The following is a 24,046-nucleotide window of genomic DNA, read 5'->3' on the forward strand; positions in this document are numbered from 1 at the left end:
AATAAGAAACATTTTAATAGTTCTTGTTTAATTAATTCCAGAACGTTTGACTCTCCTTAAACTTCCCCTGTGGCTCAGCTGGTAAAGAATCTGCCTGCAATGTGGGAGACATGGGTTCAATCCATGGGTTGGGAAGATCCCTTGGAGAAGGGAACGGCAGTATTCTGGCCTGGAGAATTCCGTGGACTATATCATCCATTGGGTTGCAAAAAGTCGGACACGATTGAATGACTTTCACTCTTTCTGAAACATTACTGTGAAAAAACCATGCAATTGTTTTGGAAATGTTACTTTAAAAACAATTCACTTTTTAATTAAATAACTGTTTCAAGTATTAGTTACTCAGTAGTGTCTGACTCTTTGTGACCCCATGGACTGTAACCTGTTAGGCTCCTCTGTTCACGGAATTCTCCAGGCAAGAATACTGGAGTGGGTAACCATTCCCTTCTCCAGGGGATCTTCCTACCCAGGGATCAAACCTGGGTCTCCTGCATGATAGGCAAATTATTCACCATCTGAGCCACCATACCGCTAGCTAAATATAACTATACTAGTGTGTTGGGAATGTTTTGCTAACTTTGTTAGAAGATTCCTTTACAGAAAATCTGATAACTTCTTTGCCCTGATCAAATCTTTAGAATTCTCAAGAAGCTTGACCACTGATTAAATAATCTCCTGTTAGTACATGATAACTGAACTGTATTAAACAGTAGATTTCTTTTCATAATTTACAGTATAAGCATTGAGGTTTATTTAACTGTATTAATGTTTTCTATTTAAAATTTATCTAAGTAATTCTAGCTTACCTATTATCTATAGTATTAACAAGTTTTTGTCTAAGAGTAATCTTTAATTTTTTGCATTTTTTTTTACTTTATTCCTAATGATTCTCATTTACTACTATATATTCTCATACACATGGAAGCGGAGATGAATTTTTGAGAGATGTTCTTGTTTAATTATTTCTATCATTTTGTAAAGGAATATTCTTCAGTTTTCCCCTCCTTTACTTCATTTCTTGATACTCCACAATCATACTTTTTTTCATCCTAATAACTGAGAGGATATATAATTTAAATTTTATTCAGCTAGATTATAAGAGAAATAAAAGAGCATTTGCAAATTAGCTTGGTTTTCCCTTTGTTCAGTCACCTATCTACATTGCATTACATATTTATTTTTGTTAAATATAATTAATTTTGTCTTTTGTCAGGACTGTCCATCTTTTTTAGTTCAATGCTATAGAAAAACTGGGGGTAACAGTTTTATAAATCTTAATTAAATAATATTATAGTAACATTCCCTGACCTGTCACAAATTGCATTAGCAGAAATGAATTAACTTTAAAGATAGAGTTATAGAATTAGCAACATTGGAGAGAACTCTGCCTGTGGCATTGGATTTCAGAATTTCTAAGGCCTCTGTCTTTCATTGACACATGGCAAGGAAATCTATTTGAAATCAACTTCTTCCAGTTGACTGTTCAGAGTTTTCATGAGTGGTATTTATCATTCCCAAGCTCTGATATATAAAATATCTATGAAAGATGAAAAAGAAAATCTCAGTTAGTGGGTGTGCCTGTCAAAGACCCCCAGTTTTGGAAGTATTAGTTTTCATAGAGAGGTAATGTTTTTCTTGTAAAATTCCCCATGTTTAACATGCGTTTGAAACACAGGCACTTGGATGAAATCTGCCTTGAATTGAACATCCTATGTTTACCTTCATATTTCATTGAATATTATAATATTCAGGATACAAGGCACTATTATCAGAAGTAAGAAAATGGGTATGAAACTGCAACTGCTTTGATAAACAGAATCTTTTAAGTCTTTGATGAAGAGTTAATGAGTTATTATCATACTGATTCTATTTGTAATGTGCATGAGTCAAAAAAATTAACAGACAAGGAAATTTCCCATTTTCTAGAGAACAGGAGGAAAAAAGAATCTTATAAAGAATTTAAGAAAAATATAGATGAATCTTATAAAATATTTATTCATCTGTCATTTTTAGAAAATAAATGATTGGAATAATTTCATGATAATATTATTATGTGTCATTATAATTTTTCTCTTCCAAATAACATGGCTATATAGAAGTTTAACTCAATAAAAGAAATTCTTGTGTTATTTACATACCTTTCCATTGACACAACCCAAAGTCTCTTTAATGATATTATATTTTGTTATGTAATGCTAATTTCTCAAAAGTGTATGTGTTCTCAAAGTGAATTTAAAATTCCAAGAGGATTCACTGCCTGACAATCTGATTTTATATTTTTGTCCTTTGTTGTTTTTTTTAAAACTTCACTTGTGTTATTGACTGTTCAGAATTCTGAGAAGCAGTTAGTCTCCCAACTAGTGAAAGGCAAGAGCTGGTGGCCTGCACTTGTTTTTGCCCTTAACTATTCAATTCTCAGATATTGACCAGTGGAATAAGGTTATTGAGCAACTAGGAACACCATGTCCAGAATTCATGAAGAAATTGCAACCCACTGTAAGAAACTATGTGGAGAATCGGCCCAAGTATGCAGGACTCACCTTCCCCAAGCTCTTTCCAGATTCCCTCTTCCCAGCGGACTCTGAGCACAACAAACTCAAAGGTAAGCCCTTCAGGGATAACATCAGCACCACTGCGTGGGTGATGCAGACCGTAGAGACACCTCTCCCGATGCTGGGGAAATTGAGCGCAGGAGGAGAAGGAGGCGACAGCGGATGAGATGGTTGGATGGCATCACTGACTCAATGGACATGGGTTTGAGCAAATTTAGGGAGATGGTGAATGATAGAAATGCCTGTCATGCTTCAATCCATGGGGTGGCAAAGAGTCGGACATGACTGAGCAACTGAACAACAACCTCAATTTAAGAGGAGGTATTTTTAAAAGATCCTCCTTACAAAGGGAGAGTAATCACGGATTTTAAAATTTTCTGGTTATCTAGAGAGAAGACTAGCAATAAAGTGTGTGACAGTGGTATGGGTTAACTATTCATGGGCTTATTTAGAATCTAAAATTATCTTGCAATGTTAACGCTAAAAGAACAACATTATATATACATTGAAGTAATTGTTCCAGTTACTTTTATATTCTGGAAAATATTTTAAACACAAGATTTTCATTGTAAATCTTGAAACTATAGATGTTTGAGTTTTGTTTATATTTTACTAAATGCTTAACCACCATTTTTTATTTTAGAGTGACAAATGAGATTTTTACTTTCACATTTTGTTTTCAACATAAAGACTTTCATTAATAAGTAATTTTTTCTACTACTATGTCTGCCATTATGAACTTTAGTAATGAATCTTAATTTCTTACCCACAAAACGGGAATCATAACGACTTCTTTATAGGACTGAAGACAATAAATTTGGGAAGGTATAAAGTATAATATAAGTAATAGTTTAATATTTTAATTCTTATTCTAACTTAGGACATTTCAGAAATTTGGGATATGAAGCAAATTTGATTTTTTTCCTTTGCTGGGAAAAGGAATCCTATCCCTTAAAATCTCTGTGAACCTGAGCAAGTTATCTAATTTTTCTGTACCTTCTTTAACAAACTAAAGCAGAAAGTGTCTAACTTATAGGATCATTGGGAGGATTAGTTGAATAGTTTGTCAAGTGCTTAGAACACTGCCTGTCTCATACTAAATGCTCAGTAACTGTTAGATATAAAAATAATAATTAACACTTATTAATTATAAAATTATTATTTCCAGTGGATCTATATCGTTGTTCAGTTGCTATGTTGTCTCTGACTCTTTGTGACCCCATGTTCTGCAGCACACCAGGCTCCTCTGTTTTCTATCTCCTGGAATTTGCTCAAATTCACATCCATTGAGTCAGTGATGCTATCTATCTTATCCTCTTCTACCCTCTTCTCCTTTTGCCTTCAATCTTTCACAGTATCAGGGTCTTTTTCAATGAGTTGGCTCTTCACATCAGGTGGTCAAAGTATTGGAACTTCAGCTTCCCCGGCAACCCCATGGACTTTACAGTGCATGGAATCCTCCAGGCCAGAATACTGGAGTGGGTAGCCTTTCCCTTCTCCAGGGGATCTTCTCAACCCAGGGATCAAACCCAGGTCTCCCGCATTGCAGGCGGATTCTTTACCAGCTGAGTCACAAGGGAAGCCCAAGAATACTGGAGTGGGTAGCCTATCCCTTCTCCAAAGGATCTTCCTGACCCAGGAATTGAACCGGGGTCTCCTGCACTGCAGGTGGATTCTTTACCAACTGAGCTGTTAGGGAATCCCCCCCAAAAGGACACACAATTGTGAAATTTTATTGCAAATGTTCAGTGGACAATTAGTTACAGATTAAATGTACAGACTTAATTTATGGTTAATATAGAATTAAATGAGATGGAGAAACCGAAATATAGTGTTACAACTTCCCAGGGTCATATTATCTTCTCCAGACTTTCATCTGGTGGCTTTTAAATTATGTACAGTGTTGTTCCTGTGTTTGTGACACTTTTGTTGTACAGTTGGGTTTCTTCCTTCAGCTACCTCTGCCACACTCTGAATTTTATAATATTAAATTATAATTGTAATACAAAATAAACAAATTATAAAGAATTACACAAATAATCAAAGGGAAGGATTTATTCTACCATTATTAAAGAGCGTAAGACATTTACTTGCAAACAAAAGAATGAAAGATGAAGAATTAAAATCTTTTCCTCTTCCTCAGTTTGTCCTTTACAAGCAGCATTGATGATCGTTTCTTAGTGAGATGGTTTGGTGTTCCAGTAGTTCATTCTCCCATTGATGAGGAGACCACCCCAACCCCTACTGTTCCAAGAGCAGAAACGTAGGTGATATGAGAACCTGTGGAGTGTGTGAGTCTGGGTATAAAATCAGTTACAAATCAAAGAGGTCTTGAATTAATGAAATAGACATAGGTTATTTCCTATGTTATAGGAACCTAACATAACCTAAATTATAGGTTATAATATGTTATAATGTTATATGTTATATATGTTATGTATGTTATAATGTTAGTTATAACCTAAATAACTGTTAGGTTAACAATCAGAGAAACTAATACTGAAAATCATTGTATATTTCTGTACTTTTGTCATTCTTATGAACTTCAAAGTGTCAATTTGGAAGTAGCAGAAATTAAGTGTTTAGAATTGCGATCCCCAGAAAAATGACTAACAGAAATAAAAAATCTTCCAGTAATTTAACTAGTGATTTTTAAAAATATATAATTAGTATAAGTGAATGTGAATATTTTATTAAAATGTAATAACACAAGAAATCCAAATGCTGTAGATGTGAAAAATAGATTGCCACATTTTAAATCTAATATAATAAAAATTATGAAGAAGTACATAAAACTAGAAGGGAATACATTAATAATAAGAATGATTGCTTCCAGATGGTGGGGAAGGTTGGATTTTATGTTTTATGTAATTTCAAAACTTTATAATTAACCATATTTCATTAATAATAAACAATTGCTAATTAAAAGTTGGTACATATTCATGAATTCAAACACACTGCCTTTTTCCTAATTTAGCAAACCAGTTTAGATTTTACTTTCTTTAATTTGAAGTTTTACCATGTTTGGAATAAATTGAATATTTTCATCATAAAAATTTCCAAATCAGTTTGGATCCTATTTTCTGAAACATTTAATGTATTTTCAGATATGTTTAGAGCATCCTTTAGAAGAATTAGGGACTTCCCTGGTGGCTTAGATGGTAAAGAATCTACCTGCGATGCAGGAGACCATGGTTTGATCCCTGGATTGGGAAGATCCCCTGGAGAAGGGAATGGCTACCCACTCCAGTATTCTTGCCTGGAAAATCCCATGGTCAGAGAAACCTGATGGCTACAGTCCATGGGGTCACACACACACAGTCATACATGACTGAGCAACTAATACACTTCACTCAACAATGTTATTAAATAAATACATTTACTGATTATCACTGTGCAATTTTTTTGTATCCCTAGCATCTGAAACTGTACATGGCACAGAGTAGACAATGTATATTGAATAAATTGAATAATAAAATAAATAAGATTCCCTGCATCAATTTGGTTACTAAGTCTTATGGATTTTTTCTCTCAGTTTTGCCCCACTTTCTCTGTCCTTGAAGCTTCTGCTCCCATTAAAGTCCTCATTATCTCTCCCATTCTCAAAAAGTCACCTGTAACTTCCTTGCCTCCTTCTAGATACTGCTTTGTCCTTTTATGCAGCTCTGAAGTTTTTAAAATGAGTGGTGTACACTCACTTTGTTTCCTTTTAAAAAACAATTCTTTTAAGTTTATTTTTAATTATGTAAGCAATACAGGTACAAATTTTCTTCCTCTCAGAAGTATCTATGATTTTCAATTTGTCTTTGATCCTTGCAGAATTTTTCTATGCATTTACATCCATAAATAAAGAGAGAGAAATGTTTGTTGTTTTATTGGGGAGAGGCAGATTTATACAGTAGCATCAGGATCTATGGGTCATTCTGCAGTTATTTTTTCACTTAATACCATGTCCATGTAAATGCATATAAAAGTGAAAGTTGCTCAGTCATGTCTGACACTTTGCGAACCCATGGACTGTAGCCTGCCAGGCTTAAAACTGCCAAAGCTAATTGGTACAGGTGGATGACTCTTGAGAGTCCTTTGGACTGCAAGGAGATCAAACCAGTCGATCCTAAAGGAAAGCAGCCCCAAACATTCATTGGAAGGACTGATGCTGAAGCTCCAATACTTTGACCACCTGGCAAGAAGAGCTGACTCATTGGAAAAGACCCTGATGCTGGGAAAGATAGAAGGCAGGAGGAGAAGGGGGTGGCAGAGGATGAGATAGTTAGATAGCATCACCAACTCAATGGACATGAATTTGAGCAAACTCCAGGCGATAGTGAAGGACAGGGAAGTCTGGTGTGCTGCAGTCCATGGGGTTGCAAAGAGTTGAACATGACTTAGATACTGAGAACAGCAGCATTTAGATTGTTTAAAATGTTTAATCCTTGACAATGATTCAGTGAACATCTTTTCTGGATGCTTTTCCTGAGCATGTGCAATTGTTTCTCTAGACTGTATACCTACAAGTACAACTGTTGGGTCATAAGGTATTCACATTTAAAATTTCAAAAAGTACTCCCAAATGTGCCCTCTAAAAAAATCTTTATCCATTTACACTGCAACTAACATGAATGAGATTATTGAATATTATGCCATGTTTTATTTGTGCATATTTGATGGATAAAAAATATTTCATTATTTCATTTTGCATTTCCCTAAACACTTGGTGAAATTAGCTGATGTTTGGAAGGAAGGTGCTAATTGACTTTTTAAAAAATATTTTTCCCTCCAAAAAATGTCCTTGCCAAAATCAAAATTTAACAAATTTTTTTCTTCGTTCATTTTTTTTCAGCCAGCCAAGCCAGAGACTTGCTGTCAAAGATGCTAGTGATTGACCCAGCAAAAAGGATATCAGTGGATGACGCCTTACAACATCCATACATCAATGTCTGGTACGACCCTGCTGAAGTGGAGGCGGTAAGGTTTAGGCTTGTTTTATTTTCTTTCCACAAGCAAATCATTGTAACTGGTGCTCCACGTGTGCAATGAAAGAGAGTTAGAATCCAAAAGAATTCTCATAAAATTCCTAAGTCACAAAACTATCTTCCCTTCTAAAAGTTATTTTCTTCAACCTATGTTTTGAGTTGCATTTCTTTTTCAGGATTTCCTATGTGAGACGGTGATTCAGTCCAACACCTTGGCTATTCATGACATGCTTCCACTAGTTTTTGTTAAATTATTAACCCCACTAGTATCTCTTCCTTGTGTTTAATAATCAGTCTCTCTTGATGCAAACTAAGTAACAAAAAATGTATTAGAGGTTAAGTCTCTTTGCCTCTGTTGCGATCAGGTGCCTGGTTTTAATAAACTGTGGTACTAAGAACATTTATTCTTTTTAATTAACTTATTTATTTTAATTGAAGGATAATTACTTTACAATACCATGATGGTTTTTGCCATACATCCACTTGAATCAGTCACAGGTATACGTGTCCCCCCATCTTGAACCCCCCTGCCCCCCACATCTCTCCCCACCCTATCCCTCTGGGTTGTCCCAGAGCACTGGCTTCATGCATCGAACTTGTACTCGTCATCTGTTTTACATATGGAAATGTACATGTTTCAGTGCTGTTCTCTCAAATCATCCCACCCTTCCCTTCACCCACTGAGTTGAAAAGTCTGTTCTGAAAATCTGTGTCTTCTTTGCTGCCTTGTATGGATCATCATTACTGTCTTTCTAAATTTCATATATATGTGTTAATATACAGTATTTGTCTTTCTCCTTCCGCCTGACTTCACTCTGTATAATAGACTCCAGTTTCATCCACCTTATTTGAACTGATTCTAATAGATTCCTTTTTATAGCTGAGTAATACTCCATTGTGTATATGTACCGCAACTTCCTTATCCATTCATCTGCTGATGGACATGTAGGTTGCTTCCATGTCCTAGCTATTATAAATAGTGCTGCAGTGAACAGTGGGGTACATGTGTCTCTTTCAATCCTGGTTTCCTCAGGGTATATGCCCAACAGTGGGATTGCTGGATTGTGTGGCAGTTCTATTCCCAGTTTTTTAAGGAATCTCCTCACTATTCTCTCAAGTGGCTGTACCAGATTGCATTCCCACCAACAGTGTAAGAGGGTTCCCTTTTCTCCACATCCTCTCCAGCATTTACTGTTTGTAGCCTTTTCCATGATGGCCTTTCTGACTGGCATGAGATGATACCTCATTGTGGTTTTGATTTGTATTTCTCTAATAATGAGTGATATTGAGCATCAAAAGATGCTGTTTCATCTGTTTATTAGCCATCTGCATATCTCCTTTGGATATGTCTGTTTAAGTCTTTTGCCCACTTTTTGATTGGGTTGTTCGATTTTCTGGTATTGAGCTGCACAAGCACCTTGTATGTTTTGGAGATTAATTCTTTGTCAGTTGTTTCATTTGCTGTTGTTTTCTCCCATTCTGAAGGCTGTCTTTTCACCTTGCCTATAGTTTCCTTCATTGTGCAAAAGCAGAACATTTAGATTGTAAAGCTTTTACTAGGCTCTTGGTGCCTTCGTGAAGCTTTGCATAAATTAGATAATAAAAATTGGGTATTTCAATAAGGCCACTGTCTCAGGTTGGTTCTAAGTTGACTGCCATAGGAAGGTATATCTCCATATTTTCCATCGAGACATAGTATAAGAAGCTTCTCAGAAGCATAACTTTTTAATTTTTTGCCTATCTCCTTTTCTCTGAGTAGATCCAGGGCTGCTCAGGAAACAGGGCTATTGTTTTGCACATATGTGTTCAATAGGCCTCCCAATAGGAATGTCCTTCTGTCCCTCTTTTAAACGTTACTATCAACAGTGTTACCTTCTCCCATCAAAATCTCACATTCTTTGAAAACCTGTGCTAAATGATCTCATTTTCCTTTAGTACCTTTCATAGTACCTTCAAATTACTTTGTTTGAATTGGTCATGAATTTTCTATTTGAAATACTCTTTCTATTTGTTTTCTTGTGAACTTCACTATATACCAAGATATTCCGGCCCAACCAAAGCTTACTTTTTTTTTGGCTTTTTTGTTCTGCTTCACTGTGTCAGAGATGCTAGGTTCAAGCTGGCATTAATTCTCATCCCTTCTTTACTGGGCAATTGAGAGCTAAAGGACGATAATAAAGATCAGGTAGAATCAAACTTTATGGACATAATATTAAAAAAGCAATTTTTCATAGTTACCCAGTTCTTAAGCATTACAAAATTTCTGAGAAAATAATTCAGTGATAAATGACTTTCCTATGTGGAAACTGAGGTATAACATTCTAACATTTTCTTAAGACCTTCTTTCTTAAGCAGCTTTACAATGACGATGAAATTTTAATTTGCTTCAAATTAATTTTAGTCACTTGACTTGATTTTTACAAAATTTTGTTCTTCAGTCAATCAGCTGTGTCTGACTCTTTGCAACCCTATGGACTGCAGCACACCAGGCTTCCCTGTCCTTCACCTTCTCCCGGAGCTTGCTCCAACTCATGTCCATTGAATCAGTGATGCCTATCCAATCAGCTCATCCTCTGTCGTCCCCTTCTCCTCCTGCCTGTATTTCTATTTTATATGTTTTCTAAAGGATGCATGAGCTTCCCTCATAGTTCAGCTGGTAAAGAATCCACCTGCAATGCAGAAGACCCTGGTTTGATTCCTGGGTTTGGAAGATCCCCTGGAGGAGGGCAAGGTTACCCACTCCAGTATTCTTGTCTGGAGAGTCCCTATGAACAGAGGAGTCTGGCAGGCTACAGTCAATGGGGTTGCAAAGAGTTGGACATGACTGAACGGCTAAGCACAGCACAGCACAAAGGATACACAGCTATACAGTTTGATGAGTAAAACCAATACTATAGACTCAACACTTGGAAGCAAATCTTTTCTCCTGAACTCATAATGTAAGAATCATTGCAGTTGCCTTAAGAGTTTTTAAGAAGTGTACACAGAATGTAGCAAGTGAACCCTTGATACTACTTATTTATTTCCAATGTATTCTTATGTGAATTTGCAGTTGATTTTTTTCTAGACTTTCAACTCAGTTTAGTTCAGTTCAGTTCAGTTGCATAGTCATCTCTGACTCTTTGCGACCCCGTGAGCTGCAGCACACCAGGCTTCCCTGTCTATAACCTACTCCTGGAGTTTGCTCAAACTCATGTCCATCAAGTTGGTGATGGCATCCAACCATCTTGTCCTCTGTCATCCCCTTCACCTCCTGATTTCAACCTTCCCCAGTATCAGGGTCTTTTCTAAGGAGTCAGTTCTTTGCATCAGGTGGCCAAAGTATTGGAGCTTCAGCTTCAGATCAGTCCTTCTAATGCATATTCAGGACTGATTTTCTTTGGGATTGACTAGTTTGTTCTTCTTGCAGTCCAAGGGACTCTCAAGAGTCTTTTTCAACACCACAGTTCAGAAGCATCAATTCTTCAGTGCTCAGCTTTCTTTATGGTCCAACTCTCACATCCATACATGACTGGAGAAACCATAGCTTTGACTAGACAGACCTTTGTTGGCAAAGTAATGTCTATGCTTTTTAATATGCTGTCTAGGTTGGTCATAGCTTTTCTTCCAAGGAGCAAGCATCTTTTAATTTCATGGTTGCAGTCACCATCTGCAGTGATTGTGGAACCCAAGAAAATAAAGTCTCTCACTGTTTCCATTGTTTCCCCATCTATTTGCCATGAAATGATGGGACCAGATACCATAATCATCATTTTTTGATTGTTGAGTTTTAAGCCAACTTTTTCACTCTCCTCTCTCACCTTCATTAAGAGGCTCTTTAGTTCTTGTTTGCTTTCTGCCATTAAGGTGGTGTCATCTGCATAGCTGAGGTTATTGATATTCCTCCCGGCAATCTTGATTTCAACTTATGCTTCATCCAGCCTGGCATTTCTCATGATGTACTCCACATATAAGTTAAATAAGCAGAGGGTTAATATACAGCCTTGACAGTCCTTTCCCAGTTTTGAACCAGTCCACGTTTCCATGTCTAGTTCTAACTGTTGCTTCTTGACCTGCATACAGGTTTTGCAGTAGGCAGGTATGGGGTCTGGTATTCCCATCTCTTTAAGAATTTTCCACAGTTTGTTGTAACCCACACAGTCAAAGGCTTTAGCATAGTCAATAAAACAGAAGTAGATTTTTTATGGAATTCTCTTGCTTTTTCTATGACCCAACGGTTATTGGCAATTTTATCTCTGGTTCTTCTGCCTTTTCTAAATAAAATCCCTAAAATTAAATATTCTTAGTTTAATTCTAATGCTCTTAAAACTGGAAAAACTAGTGTTCTTACAACTAAAAACTAGAATCTCTTCCAATCTCTCATTCTTGGGAAATACTTCAAATATATTCCTGGGGTAGAGTGAAATAATGAAATAAGTAAGAAAAAGTATGATGTAGATATATCTGAAAATTAAGCATGAGTTTTTTTCTCTGATGATTTTTGAGGTTATGCTGATGAAATTTTAGATAAACATAAATTATTTGAAATTACTGCTCAGTTATTTTGATAGCTGGAATCATGTTGCATATATTTCCTTACATGTAATGTAATGTGTATAATATGTTTTTAATGGATTGTGGCCTAGAGTTTAATTGGAGTCATAAAGTCTGTATTTGTAATTCACTGGTAATTATGTTGCCTATAAAAGAGACAGTTGCTTAGAATCTATAACATCATATTAATGAATAGTTTCAATGGGTTTTTAAATTAATTTTAACTTCTTATGAAAAATTCCTCTCAAGTATAGAAAGATCAAATTTAGGGTACTTATAAGGCTAGAATCTTTTTCTCAGTCATTTCAATATTGCCAAAGTAAGCTTCTTTGGAGGAAAAGAGGGGCAAATAGAGGGAAATAAAGGAGAAAGTGCAAAAGAATATGATGTCTTCAGGAAAAATAGAGGGTAGAGAAATGCTATGTGTATTAATCAGTTAATCATACTACAAGCTATCTTATCACATTTCCAAAAGTGCCAAACTACCAAACTGAAATGAGAAGAGCATATGAATGCTGTCATAACGCTAAGAGAGAAAATTATTCATGTAACAATGAAGTTGAAAGTGTAAAAAGTTGAATGTCAAGGTTAATATTCATCTCTTTGTGTAACAGCACATCAAATTTGAAGTTAGAACTGTTCAGATTATTAGGAAGTTCTTATTCAAGCAATGTTCAGAACAACAGAAATATGTTTCTCAAACACAAAGGCCACGTTTACTGTCAATACTTTTTCATGAAATGATTGGGAGGTATTCTCACTGTTTCAGTATTCGTTAAGAAGAGTTCGATATCAGACATAAATGCCATTTATTGAGTTGTTTGCATCATCACAGATGTGGAAAGATGCATTAGGTTTGAATTCCTGTTCTGTCACTTACAAGCTGGCCTAATTCAAGTTTCTTGTCTCAGCTCTGTTTTCTTAACTAGAAATGGAGAATAATCATACATATTGTAGAGTGTACTTCAGGAATTTAGAGTTAATGTAGATGAAGTACTTTGTACAGTGCTTGGTAACCAGAAAATATCACACAAATTCTTATTCTCATTATCATTACTATTACTATCATGATTTTTACTTGCATGCCTTTGCTGTGTGTGTGTTAGTCAGTCGTATCTGACTCTACCGCCCCATAGACTGTAGCCTATCAAACTCCTCTGTCCATGGGATTCTCCAGGCAAGAACACTGGAGTGAGTTGCCATTTCCTTCTCCAGGGGATCTTCCCGACTCAGGGATCGAACCCAGGTCTCCTGCACTGCAGGCAGATTCTTTACTGACTGAGGCATCAGGGAAGCCTGCTTAAGCCTTTGCTACCTTTTGATGTTCAGAAAAATGGATATATTTGTTGAAAAAGAGGAGCTGGTCAAGAAACTATAGAAATACTCTATATTTTTTAAAAAATCACTAAAATCCATCTAGTTCCTATAAAATTTTAAACAGTTGGCTTTTATTTATTTATTTATTTTGCTGATGTAGACCCTCCACGTATAAGAAAATCCAGTGCCATTAAATTAAGCCAACATAAAGACAAATTATGGGGCTTCCCAGGTGACTCGGTGATAAAGAACTCACCTGCCATTGCTGGAGACACTGGTGGAAAATTCCATGGACAGAGGAACCTGGTGGGCTAGAGTCTATGGGGTCACAAAGAGTCAGACACAACTGAGAATGCAAGCATGCATGCAAAGATAAATTATATTGTTCACAAATCTTCATTATAACTATTGATATCTTTAAGAAACTAGTGCATAGTCAGGACAATTTTAGGGAATCAGCTTGACATTTTCTCTGTGCTCTGTTGGAGGGAAATACAGAGACAGTAGGGATCAGCTGCCTTGTTTGTTATCATATTCTTGAGTTTAGAGACCCTGCTAGGATACAGGGTGACTGTCACCTTGCAACCCCTGAGAATAAGCATATGGATACACTTTAGGAGGATTTTTGTGAACTGCAAGCTAAGGAGGAGTCAATTAACTCTGTCTCAGGGCATATAAAAAAGGAACTTAAGAAGAGTATGAAATGTGACCTTTTTTTAAAACATAGTTTTAGCTTTTTCAGAAACTTCTGAGCACCCTATGAAAGCTCATGATTATAGGAAACTTACTAAGGGCATCTGTAATTCTTCTGTGTTGGAGATGGGGGAGGGAGATGGAGGGGAGGAGGAAGGGAGGGAGAAATGCTTGGCCACCAAACCAAAGACATCCAAACTCAAAGGCATCATCATGGGACTTCCCTGGTGGTCCAGTGGCTAAGACTCCATGTTCACAATGCAGGGGGCCCAGGTTCGATCACTGGCCGGGGACCTAGATCCCACATGCCGCAACTAAGAGTTCATATGCCACAACAAAGATCCCAGAGTAGCCAAGTAAATAAATACTCAAGGTAATCATCATGAGGATCTCAATTAGGAACTTACCATGTTAGAGAAGGACATTCATTTCTCAATTCATGATAAAAAGGAAGGCTTCTGACCTGACACTAGAACCATTGTCTCAGGAGGCACTGCTCCTGGGGGCCATGCTCATGGCCAACAGTGACCAGGTCCACTGTTGGAAGGCTCTGTCTCTGAGAAGCCCAGATACAGTCCTAAATGGTCAAAACATCACTCTGGGAAACTGGACAGAGGGACAGGTTGAACCAGTCAGGCAGCTGGTATCTGAGAATTCTGCCCTCCAGTTGGCAAGCCACAGATACTTGAAAATATAGAGGAGGTGTGGCAGGCAACCCAAACCTTCTGCCTGGTGACTGAGTCAAAGTGACAGGAGAGAATGCTAGAAGAGAGGCTTGAAACATGGGCCTCAGCTGAGGATGGACTAGAGAGAGAAGTTGGGAATATAAGTATACATGCCATCCATATAGAGATCAAGGGAAGAGATGTGGCTTATCCAATCCAGTTTCAACGGAGTGTGATTAGGGAAGCAAAGCCAGTGCTGAACTTATTTGTTATTTCTTAGCCAATTCAAGATTAATTTGGGAATTGGGACAAGGCTGTGTGGGAATTTAATCTACCATATAGACCCTAAATTAAACAACCTGGTTGTCAGCTCCCCAGTGAGAGACTAACCTGGGAAACAAGAGTACACTTACATGTATTAGTGCCGAAGTTCAATTAAAATAAGCATGGAGAAAATGTAAGCCCAGAATAGTCAGTAATGTTACAAATTTACTGCCTATTTATAACATAAGGTAATTAATAGAGCCTTAAATGTTTTATTAATATTTACCATTACATTGCTCTAGGGATTATGTTATTTCTGTGAGCAGTGAAAGTATAGGAACAAGCTAACCTGACTATTACAAACTGTTTACTGCAAGGCCATCATAGATTTCATGTTCTTTGAGCAGTGTTACTCTCTGACATTATTTTATTTATCTTGTCTGCCTTTGTATCTTATTGGTCATTACCATAGTGAGCACATGGAAGAGATGACCAACCATACAGGAAATATGCACTATTTTTAATCTTTTTGTGACATGGATATGTAAATTTTAATGTTGCGTATGTCTAGAAATTTGTTCAACGTAAATCTTAAATGAGAGCTTAAAGATCAATGTAGAATGTTTTCGTGCTACAGTTCATCCAATATCAGCATCCAGAATATCAACTCTACAATTATGAACAGCGACAGACACACAGATCAGAAACCATGAGGAGGAGAGTCGAATAGGGCTAGGTGTGGAATCAGAAAGCATCGAAAAGAGAATCAGAAGCCTGTGTTAAAATAGCACAGATTCCAGAGCTTGGTCTGAGCAATCCAGAGTGAGGGCTGACTCAGATGTGAACAAATCACATAGGGCAGGGCGGGCACATCGGACCAGTTCAGGAGAAACATGTACTCTAAGGTCAGAGGTCTGAGCAGATACCACCCTACAGGGCATGTATACAGAGGCAAAGCTAAGAACATTTTTCTGATCACAGGGCAAAAGTCAAGAGCAGATATGCTTTTCTCTCTCTCTCTCTCCTTTTAAATTTTAACCATATTTAACTGTACAGCTCAGTGGCACCAAGAATGTTCACATTGTTGTGCAATTCTCACCATCATCTATCTCCCGAATTTTTCAACTTCCTACACTGAAACTCTGTCTCCATTAAACATTAACTGCTTACCTCCGTTGCCCTCCCCACTCCAACTCCACCTTCTGGTCCCTGGCATCTACCAGTGTACTTTCTGACTCTCTAAATTTGACTATCCTGTTGTTGTTCAGTCACTTAGTCATGTCCGACTTTTTACGATCCCATGGATGGCAGCACTCCATGCTTCCATGTCCTTCACCATGTCCCAGAGTTTTCTCAAACTCATGTCATGATGGATGGCATCACTGACTCGATGGACGTGAGTATGAGCAAGCTCCAGGAGTTGGTGATGGACAGGGAAGCTTGGCACCTGCAGTCCATGGGGTTGCAAAGAGTCAGACATGACTGAGCAACTGAACTGAATTGAGCTGAATGTGTCCATTGAGTCGGTGATGCCATCCAACCATCTCATCCTCTGTCATTCCCTTCTCCTTCTGCCTTCAATATTTCCCAGCATCAGGGTCTTTTCCAATGAGTCGACTCTTCGCATCAGGTGGCCAAATTATTGGAGCTTCAGCTTCAGCATCAGTCCTTCCAATGAATGTTCAGAGTTGATTGCCTTTAGGATTGACTGGCTTGATCTCCTTGCAGTCCAAGGGACACTCAAGAGTTTTTTCCAGCACTATATAATTTGAAGGCATCAATTCTTCAACACTCAGCCTTCCTTATTATGGTCCAACTCTCACATCCATACAAGACCACTGGAAAAACCATAGCTTTGATATACAAATATACACCTTTGTCAGCAAAGTAACCTCTCTGTTTTTTAATATACTGTCTGTGTTTGTCATAGCTTTTCTTCCAAGGAGCAAGCATCTTTTAATTTCATGGCTGTAATCACTGTACACAGTGATTTTGGAGCCCAAGAAAATAAAGTCTGTCACTGTTTCCATTGTTTCCCCATCAATTTGCCACGAAGTGATGGGACTGGATGCCATGATTTTCGTTTTTTGAATGTTGAGTTTTAAGCCAGCTTTTTCACTCTCTCTTTCACTTTCATCAAGAGGCTCTTCAGTTCCTTTTCATTTACTGCCATTAGGATGGTGTCATCTGCATATCTGAAGTTACTGATATTTCTCCCGGCAATCTTGATTCCAGCTTGTGCTTCATCCAGTCGGGCGTTTCACATTATGTACTCTCCATATAAGTTAAATAAGCAAGGTGACACTATGCAACATTGACACACTCCTTTCCCAATTTGGAACCAGTCCATGGTTCCATGTCTGGTTCTAACTGTTGCTTCTTGACCTGCATACAGTTTTCTCAGGAGGCAGGTAAGGGGGTCTGGTATTACCTAATCTCTTAAAGAATTTTGCAGTTTGTTGTGATCCATACAGTGAAAGGCTTTAGCATAGTCAATGAAGCAGAAGTACATGTTTTTCTGGAACTCTCTTACTTTTCCTATGATCCAACATTTGTTGCAATTTGATCTCTGGTTCCTCTTCCTTTTCTAAATCTAGCTTGTAAGTCTGGAAGTTCTCAGCTCACTAGGGGTTAACTTGAGAGATTTTGAGCATTACCTTGCTACCATGTGAAACGATTGCAGTTGTCCAGTAGTTTGAACATTTTTTGACATTGCCTTTCTCTGGGATTGGAATGAAAACTGACTTTTTCCAGACTTGTGGCCAGTGTTGAGTTTTCCAGATTTGCTGGCATATTGAGCACAGCACTTTCATAGCATCATCTTTCAGGATTTGAAATAGCTCAACTGGAATTCCATCATCTCCACCAGCTTTGTTAATAATGATGCTTCCCAAGGCTCACTTGACTTCACACTCTAGGATGTCTGGCTCTAGGTGAGTGATCACACCATTGTGGTTATCTGGGCCATTAAGATCTTTTTTGTATAGTTCTACTGTGTATTCTTGACACCTCTTCTTAATATCTTCTGCTTCTGTTAGGTCCGTATCATTTCTGTCATTTATTTTGCCCATCTCTGCATGAAATACTCCCTTGGTATCTCTAATTTTCTTGAAGAGATCTCTAGTCTTTCCTATTCTATTGTTTTCTCTATTTCTTTGCATTGATCACTTAGGAAGGCTTTCTTATCTCTCCTTGCTGTTCTCTGGAACTTTGCATTCAGATGGGAATCCTTTTCCTTTTCTCCTGTGCCTTCAACTTCTTTTCTTTTCTCAGCTACTTGTAAGATCTCATCAGACGCTCTTTTGCATTTCTTTGATTAGGCACACTTAATCTGCAGAGAAGACTCTGGCAGTTGGGAGAGGATCTCACTGGGTAAAAGTGAAATAAACATTACCCCTAGATACTCCTAATAATTATTTCATTTTCCCAATTGTCTTGTGATTTCTTACCAGGAAATCACAAATACTATGCCAACCTGAGTGTCTTGGCAAGAGAGCATTTCTCATTGGATTTTCAATGGAATATGTGTACTTCCTTGTGTATGTTGGTATCACTTTTTCAGTTGTTTTTTGTATGGCTGATGAGGAGCCTACAGCTTGTGGAGCCAATGCTGGACGGCCCATGCATGGGGACATGAGGGACTCAGCTATCTGTTTTCCTTTAGGTTGTTCTCATCCTACTTTTTTGTTGCCAAGTAGGTAAAACACACCAAAAAAGACCACTTTGTCATTTTTTTCTTCTCGTTCACTTCTTGGTTCGTTCTTTGTTCTTTGTCTTTCCTTCTCTTATTGGCCCTTTTTCTTTATCCAGCTTCTACAGAGTTATTCACATTTGTTTTGATTATTTATTAACAATTTAGTATTTATTCACTCTGCAAATGTTTTTTAAACCCAAACTGTGTGTCCCACACTGACCTAGCTTCTGGTGATTCAGCAGTGAATTAAAAACAAAACAAAACAAAAATAGTGCCTGCTTTTACTGATCTTCTAATTCTCTTGAATATGTCTTGAATATTCAGTTAATAGCTAATGAAGATTTTTATTGATTGGGAATTTTATAACTTATCATCCCTGGACCTAAATGACTCCAAATGTGGGTTATCTACCTTACTTGACTATTTAACTTGTTTAATATGTAAGATTCTGAATGTAAGAAGAATCTGTAGTAATTGTCCCTCAACATTAACCAGGTATAACTAGATAGCAATGACCATCTTCCAATCCTTGACCTGATGTGCATCAATTACTTTGAAACCTGTTTAACAAATTATGATAGTCTATCTCTAGCTATGATATTGAAAAAACTATTTGACTTTCAATACAAATCAGTGTCCTATGTATGTTTTAGTAACTGTAACACATAGATTATTAATGAATAATCAAAGAATCCTAAAGTTGGCATACTAAGTAAAGACTTCATGTGTAGTTTAAAGGTTCATCTATAAATATATTGACTCTCTGGGGCCTTCCAAATAATTCAAGTTATTGAGGATGATGGTGGGAAATTATTCTCCTTTTCTACCTCTAATTCTCCTGAATATATAGTAAAAGCTAATATTATTTGATTACAAATATCATGTATTAACTTGTTCTATTACTTACTTCATGAATGAGTTGTTGTTCATATTATCTTTATCTTCACTAACTATGGTTTAACCAGCTATCTTCTACCAAATTCTCTTGAGTCCATAAGAAGTTCCTAAAACAATGTGGTAAAGAATAGGCTTATAAATATTTTCAATTATAAATGCATTAAATGCATTCTGCTAGACTCAGAATGAATGTAAATTTAGGAATGAGAAAAATATGAGCCACTGTGAATATGAACTCGATGCCCCTCACATTCAAAGAGCCTCAGCAGTTTACATTTTGGTGATAAACCACTGGATAAGAGGTGAATGTTCTTGCTTCAAAATTTTACAATCTCTTTATTAATTCAATGAGTCTAACACCATTAAACATGAAGTATCTATAAGAGATGATATAAAAGAGTTATAAATGAAAACAGCTCTCTATATAGGCTGTGTCTCTCCTATTGAGGGGAAAGGAGATTAAAGTCTTTGTAACTGACATTTCTCTTTGGTGAGTAATATCAAAAGGTTAGGCCATCTCCTCAAGACAGCTTCTGAATAAGTAATCAATCTAAAATTCACAAGCCACTGTTTTTTGTTTCCTGATTTTGCCTGGGGAATATAGACACATGCTTAAAGGGTTAATGGGTGTTACTTTTTTTTTTTTTTTGCCTTTAGTGTGCCTGAGAAAGAGCCAGTTTGAATATGAAGTTTGTGATAGAAAATTTAATAGAAACTCTCAACTATTAATAGAAAGAAAAAACTTTTACATATATAAGTAAACATGTGTGCATGTTCAGTTGCTTCAGTAGTGTTTGATTCTTTGCAACCCTATGGACTGTAGCCCACCAGGCTCCTCTGTCCATTGATTTGTCCAGGCAAGAATACTGGAGTGGGTTGCCATGCCCTCCTCCAGGGGATCTTCCTGACCCAGTTTTCAAACCCACATCTCCTGCATCTCCTGCATCTCCTGCATTGCAGGCAGATTCTTTACCCACTGAGCCACCTGGGAAGCCCTTAAGTAAAATAACCTGCAATCTTTATGCTATTTAAGAGTTTTCTGGTGTAATCTAAAATTTTTATTGGGGAAGAAAAACTCTATTTCACCAGTGTAGTAAGATAACTAGTGTCTTTTAACATTTAATGGATAAAAAGCCTTCAGTGCTTTTCTTTAAAGCAAAAAGCTACATGACACTATGTCTCTGGCTATGACCTGGGATTTTACCAGGGATATTATTACTAGTTTGCTTCTTGATGTTAGGTGCACTCACTTTTGGTAAGGAAAAAAAAAAATCCTTTTACTTGTCTTTAGATAATTTCAATCACATTGTCATCTCTGCTTGGATTAAAATTTGGAAAACTTATAAATAGTTTTTTATTTCCATATTTGCAACTAGACATATTGCTATGTGTAATAAAGAATATAAATTGAGTTTTCCCAGGAAAGTCCTGGGAGATTGTATCAAGGAAATTGTTCTCAAAAAAGATTTTCCACATTGTTTCTAGCATTGTAAGAATATAAAAAATTATAAGTTCTCTTAAATATTTTCATAAGTAGGATAAACTGCCATTTCAGAGGGAGGGAAGAATAATTAACAATGGTTCCTCAAATACTTAACATCATGGATTTCATTTCCTTAGTATGTTAGCATGCATTATGTGTTTTAAAGGTGACAATCAGTCTAAATGCTTCCCAAGCGTTTGTCACTAGTCTGGTCTATAATTGGGGTTCAGGTCACTTGTTTTTTTGTTTCTACCGTGTGATGTTGTAAGGTGAAACATTTTTATTCTATTCATTCCATTCTAAAATTGCCATCATTTAAATTCTTTTTTTTTTCCAGACTAAATGTTCCTCTGAATTCTTTTCAATATGATTTATTCTACTCACAGGGAGTTATTAAATTGGCTGAATCCTTCTCTCAGCTGTTCTCTCCATCTGTCCTGACACAGGACTACCTCTTTCAGTCTTATGATTTCTTATTATTGCAGCAGGCATCATGCTGGGAAAAAGCTAGTGCGACTCTCTGCAAGCTTATTTTGAGAAATAGTTTAGTGCCATCTATCTGTCACAGAAGACCCTTTTGTTGTGGAGTTGAACTCTGAGTAGGTCTGTTATACACAGAATGTATATAAATTTAGAAATAAGGAGGAAGAAACATGAGCTTACAATGGATATGAATCTGATGTACTCTGATGATATATTTAATTATAGAAAAGAGTGACGTGTATTTTTGGATTCTCGTTTGCTTGGTGAAAGTTAAATCAACGTCTCTAATTCCTAATATCTGCCATTTGTGGAATTCTGCATTTCCATCTCTTCATGCTGGTGGAGTCTTTTCAGCAGCAAAATGTGAGCAGTTTACTAATTGCCTGCTAGAGAAAAATATAACTTACAGTTCATGTACCCAGTGCCTCAGCTGCTAGAGTGAAGATATCTTTTGAATCACATCGGGGTTGTTTTGATGCCATGCTGGCGGGAGCTTGTCAAAATGTTTGTTGTAGATAGATTTAGCCACCTGCTCTTAGCGGCCCCTCTCCCTACATAACTTACAAGAAGAACATATACTTCGCTCAAACACTAATTCATTCGTCTCTAATTTTAGCAAATTGTTCTACAGAAGAAAAGCCTTCTTGACTTCAAATCATTGGGAGATTCAGACTTCAGTGAATGTATATACTTCTCAGGTGTCAAAAGTGGAGTGGTTGGAGAGTTTATTCTCAGGAGATACCTGTTTTGCTGACTGGTAGAGTCTGGGATCAGGCTTTTCTTTTCATATATTACCATTGTTGTTCTGCCTCTGTCGTGTCTGACTCTTTGTGACCCCCCACAGATTGCAGCATGCTGATGCATGCCAGCATCCTCTGTCCTGCACTATCTCCCAGAGTTTGCTGAAACTCATGTTCATTGAATGAGTGATCCCATCCAACCATCTCATCCTTTGTGGCTCCTCTGTTGGACCCTATAGGCAGTGAATATTTTTAATCTCTTGAATAGACCACTAGAGGAGAATTCTTTTAAAAATATGGGAAGGGAATGGAAATTATCTTTCTAGAACATTCCACAGCTGGTGATCTCTGAAAGCCTGAGTTACAATGTCCCTGTCAGCTTCTCCCAAATCTTTTTTGTTTGTTTGTTTGTTTCTTTTCTCCCAGATGACTTTAGTTATTGTGAGATCCACCCACTTTACTCACAGGAGTAGGCATTTGTGAGAGCACATTTTATTTTCTTAATATTTTCATCCTAGAAAGAACGATTATTCACTGTGGCATCTGACTAAGAGATGCCACAAGGTAGTATAATCCACAAGCTGTGAGAGAGAAAATAAAAAAAGTGAATTTTTTCCCCTTTCAGAACTGCCTCTAAGAGATAAGCAAAGAAGTTAATATTGGAACTTGTAAGGTTTTCTGTCAATGAAAACTTACCAAATTTTATAGTAAGAGGAAGACTAAAGAGGAAAAAAGAAAGGCCAGTCAGAAGAGAGAGTCTCTGCTGGACAGCTTTGCCTTGAGATAAGTAGAAGTCATAAAAATCACCCATCTCTAGGAAACCTAACTTACTTGGTAATTTGCATTCCGGCTTTGTTTGACTACCCACTGTGTTACTGAAATAGTCAAACTAAGCTGTTCCCTCTCCACCGTTTTTTGTCTGTCCTAAAAGAATATCCTCTAAACTACTGTGTTTATAAGTTCAAGTGTAGCCGTAAGGCATTCCTGCCCACCCTCATATCATTATGGGTGCTTTTAATATAGAACCTTTATTGATAAAGAAACTGCTAGTGCTCTGCAGAGGTGGGGATATTTTCTGCAAGGCACACATATTAATGATTATATAAAACATATATGAATTATTATACATCTGAACTACATATAAATTAAATTACATGTATAAATCAGTATGCATGTAATTTAAAGGCCACCTCTGTCATATTTGGGCTTCCCTGATGGCTCAGGTGGTAAAGAATCCACCTGCAATTCAGGAGACCCCGGTTCGATTCCTGAGTCAGGAAGATCTGCTGGAGAAGGGATAGGCTACCCACTCCAGTATTTCTGGGCTTCCCTTGTGGCTCAGCTGGTAAAGAATCCGCCTGCAATGCAGGAGACCTGGGTTCGATCCCTGGGTTGGAAAGATCCCCTGGAGAAGGGAAATGCTACCCACTCCAGTATTCTGGCCTGGAGAATTCCATGGACTGTATAGTCTATGGGGTCTCCAAAGAATTGGACACAACTGAACGATTTTCACTTTCACTTTCTGTTCTATTTCTAGCAGTAATGCTTATTTGGTGGGTTGTTTGTTGCTAAGTCATGTCCGACTTTTGTGACCCCATGGACTGTAGCCTACCAGGCTCTTCTGTCCATGGGATTTCTGAGGCAAGAATACTGGAGTGGGCTGCTATTTCTTTCTCCAGGGAATCTTCCCAACCCAGGGATTGAACCCACATCTCCTGCATTGGCAAGCAAGTTCTTCACCACTGAGCCACC

General features: G+C 37.2%; 1 protein-coding gene across 9 annotated transcripts in view; it reads left to right on the forward strand.

The window, feature by feature from the left end:
- MAPK10 (mitogen-activated protein kinase 10) overlaps positions 1–24,046 on the forward strand; it is a 589,148-nt gene that overhangs the window by 524,519 nt on the left and 40,583 nt on the right. For all 9 annotated transcript variants that reach the window (XM_020902101.2, XM_020902102.2, XM_020902105.2 and 6 more), the window contains 2 exons: positions 2,420–2,602; positions 7,393–7,517. In XM_020902101.2, coding sequence (XP_020757760.1) covers positions 2,420–2,602; positions 7,393–7,517 — 308 coding nt within the window. The remainder of the gene's footprint in view (positions 1–2,419; positions 2,603–7,392; positions 7,518–24,046) is intronic.

The sequence above is a fragment of the Odocoileus virginianus genome, chromosome 29 (assembly GCF_023699985.2).
Source record: "Odocoileus virginianus isolate 20LAN1187 ecotype Illinois chromosome 29, Ovbor_1.2, whole genome shotgun sequence".
NCBI lineage: Eukaryota > Metazoa > Chordata > Mammalia > Artiodactyla > Cervidae > Odocoileus > Odocoileus virginianus.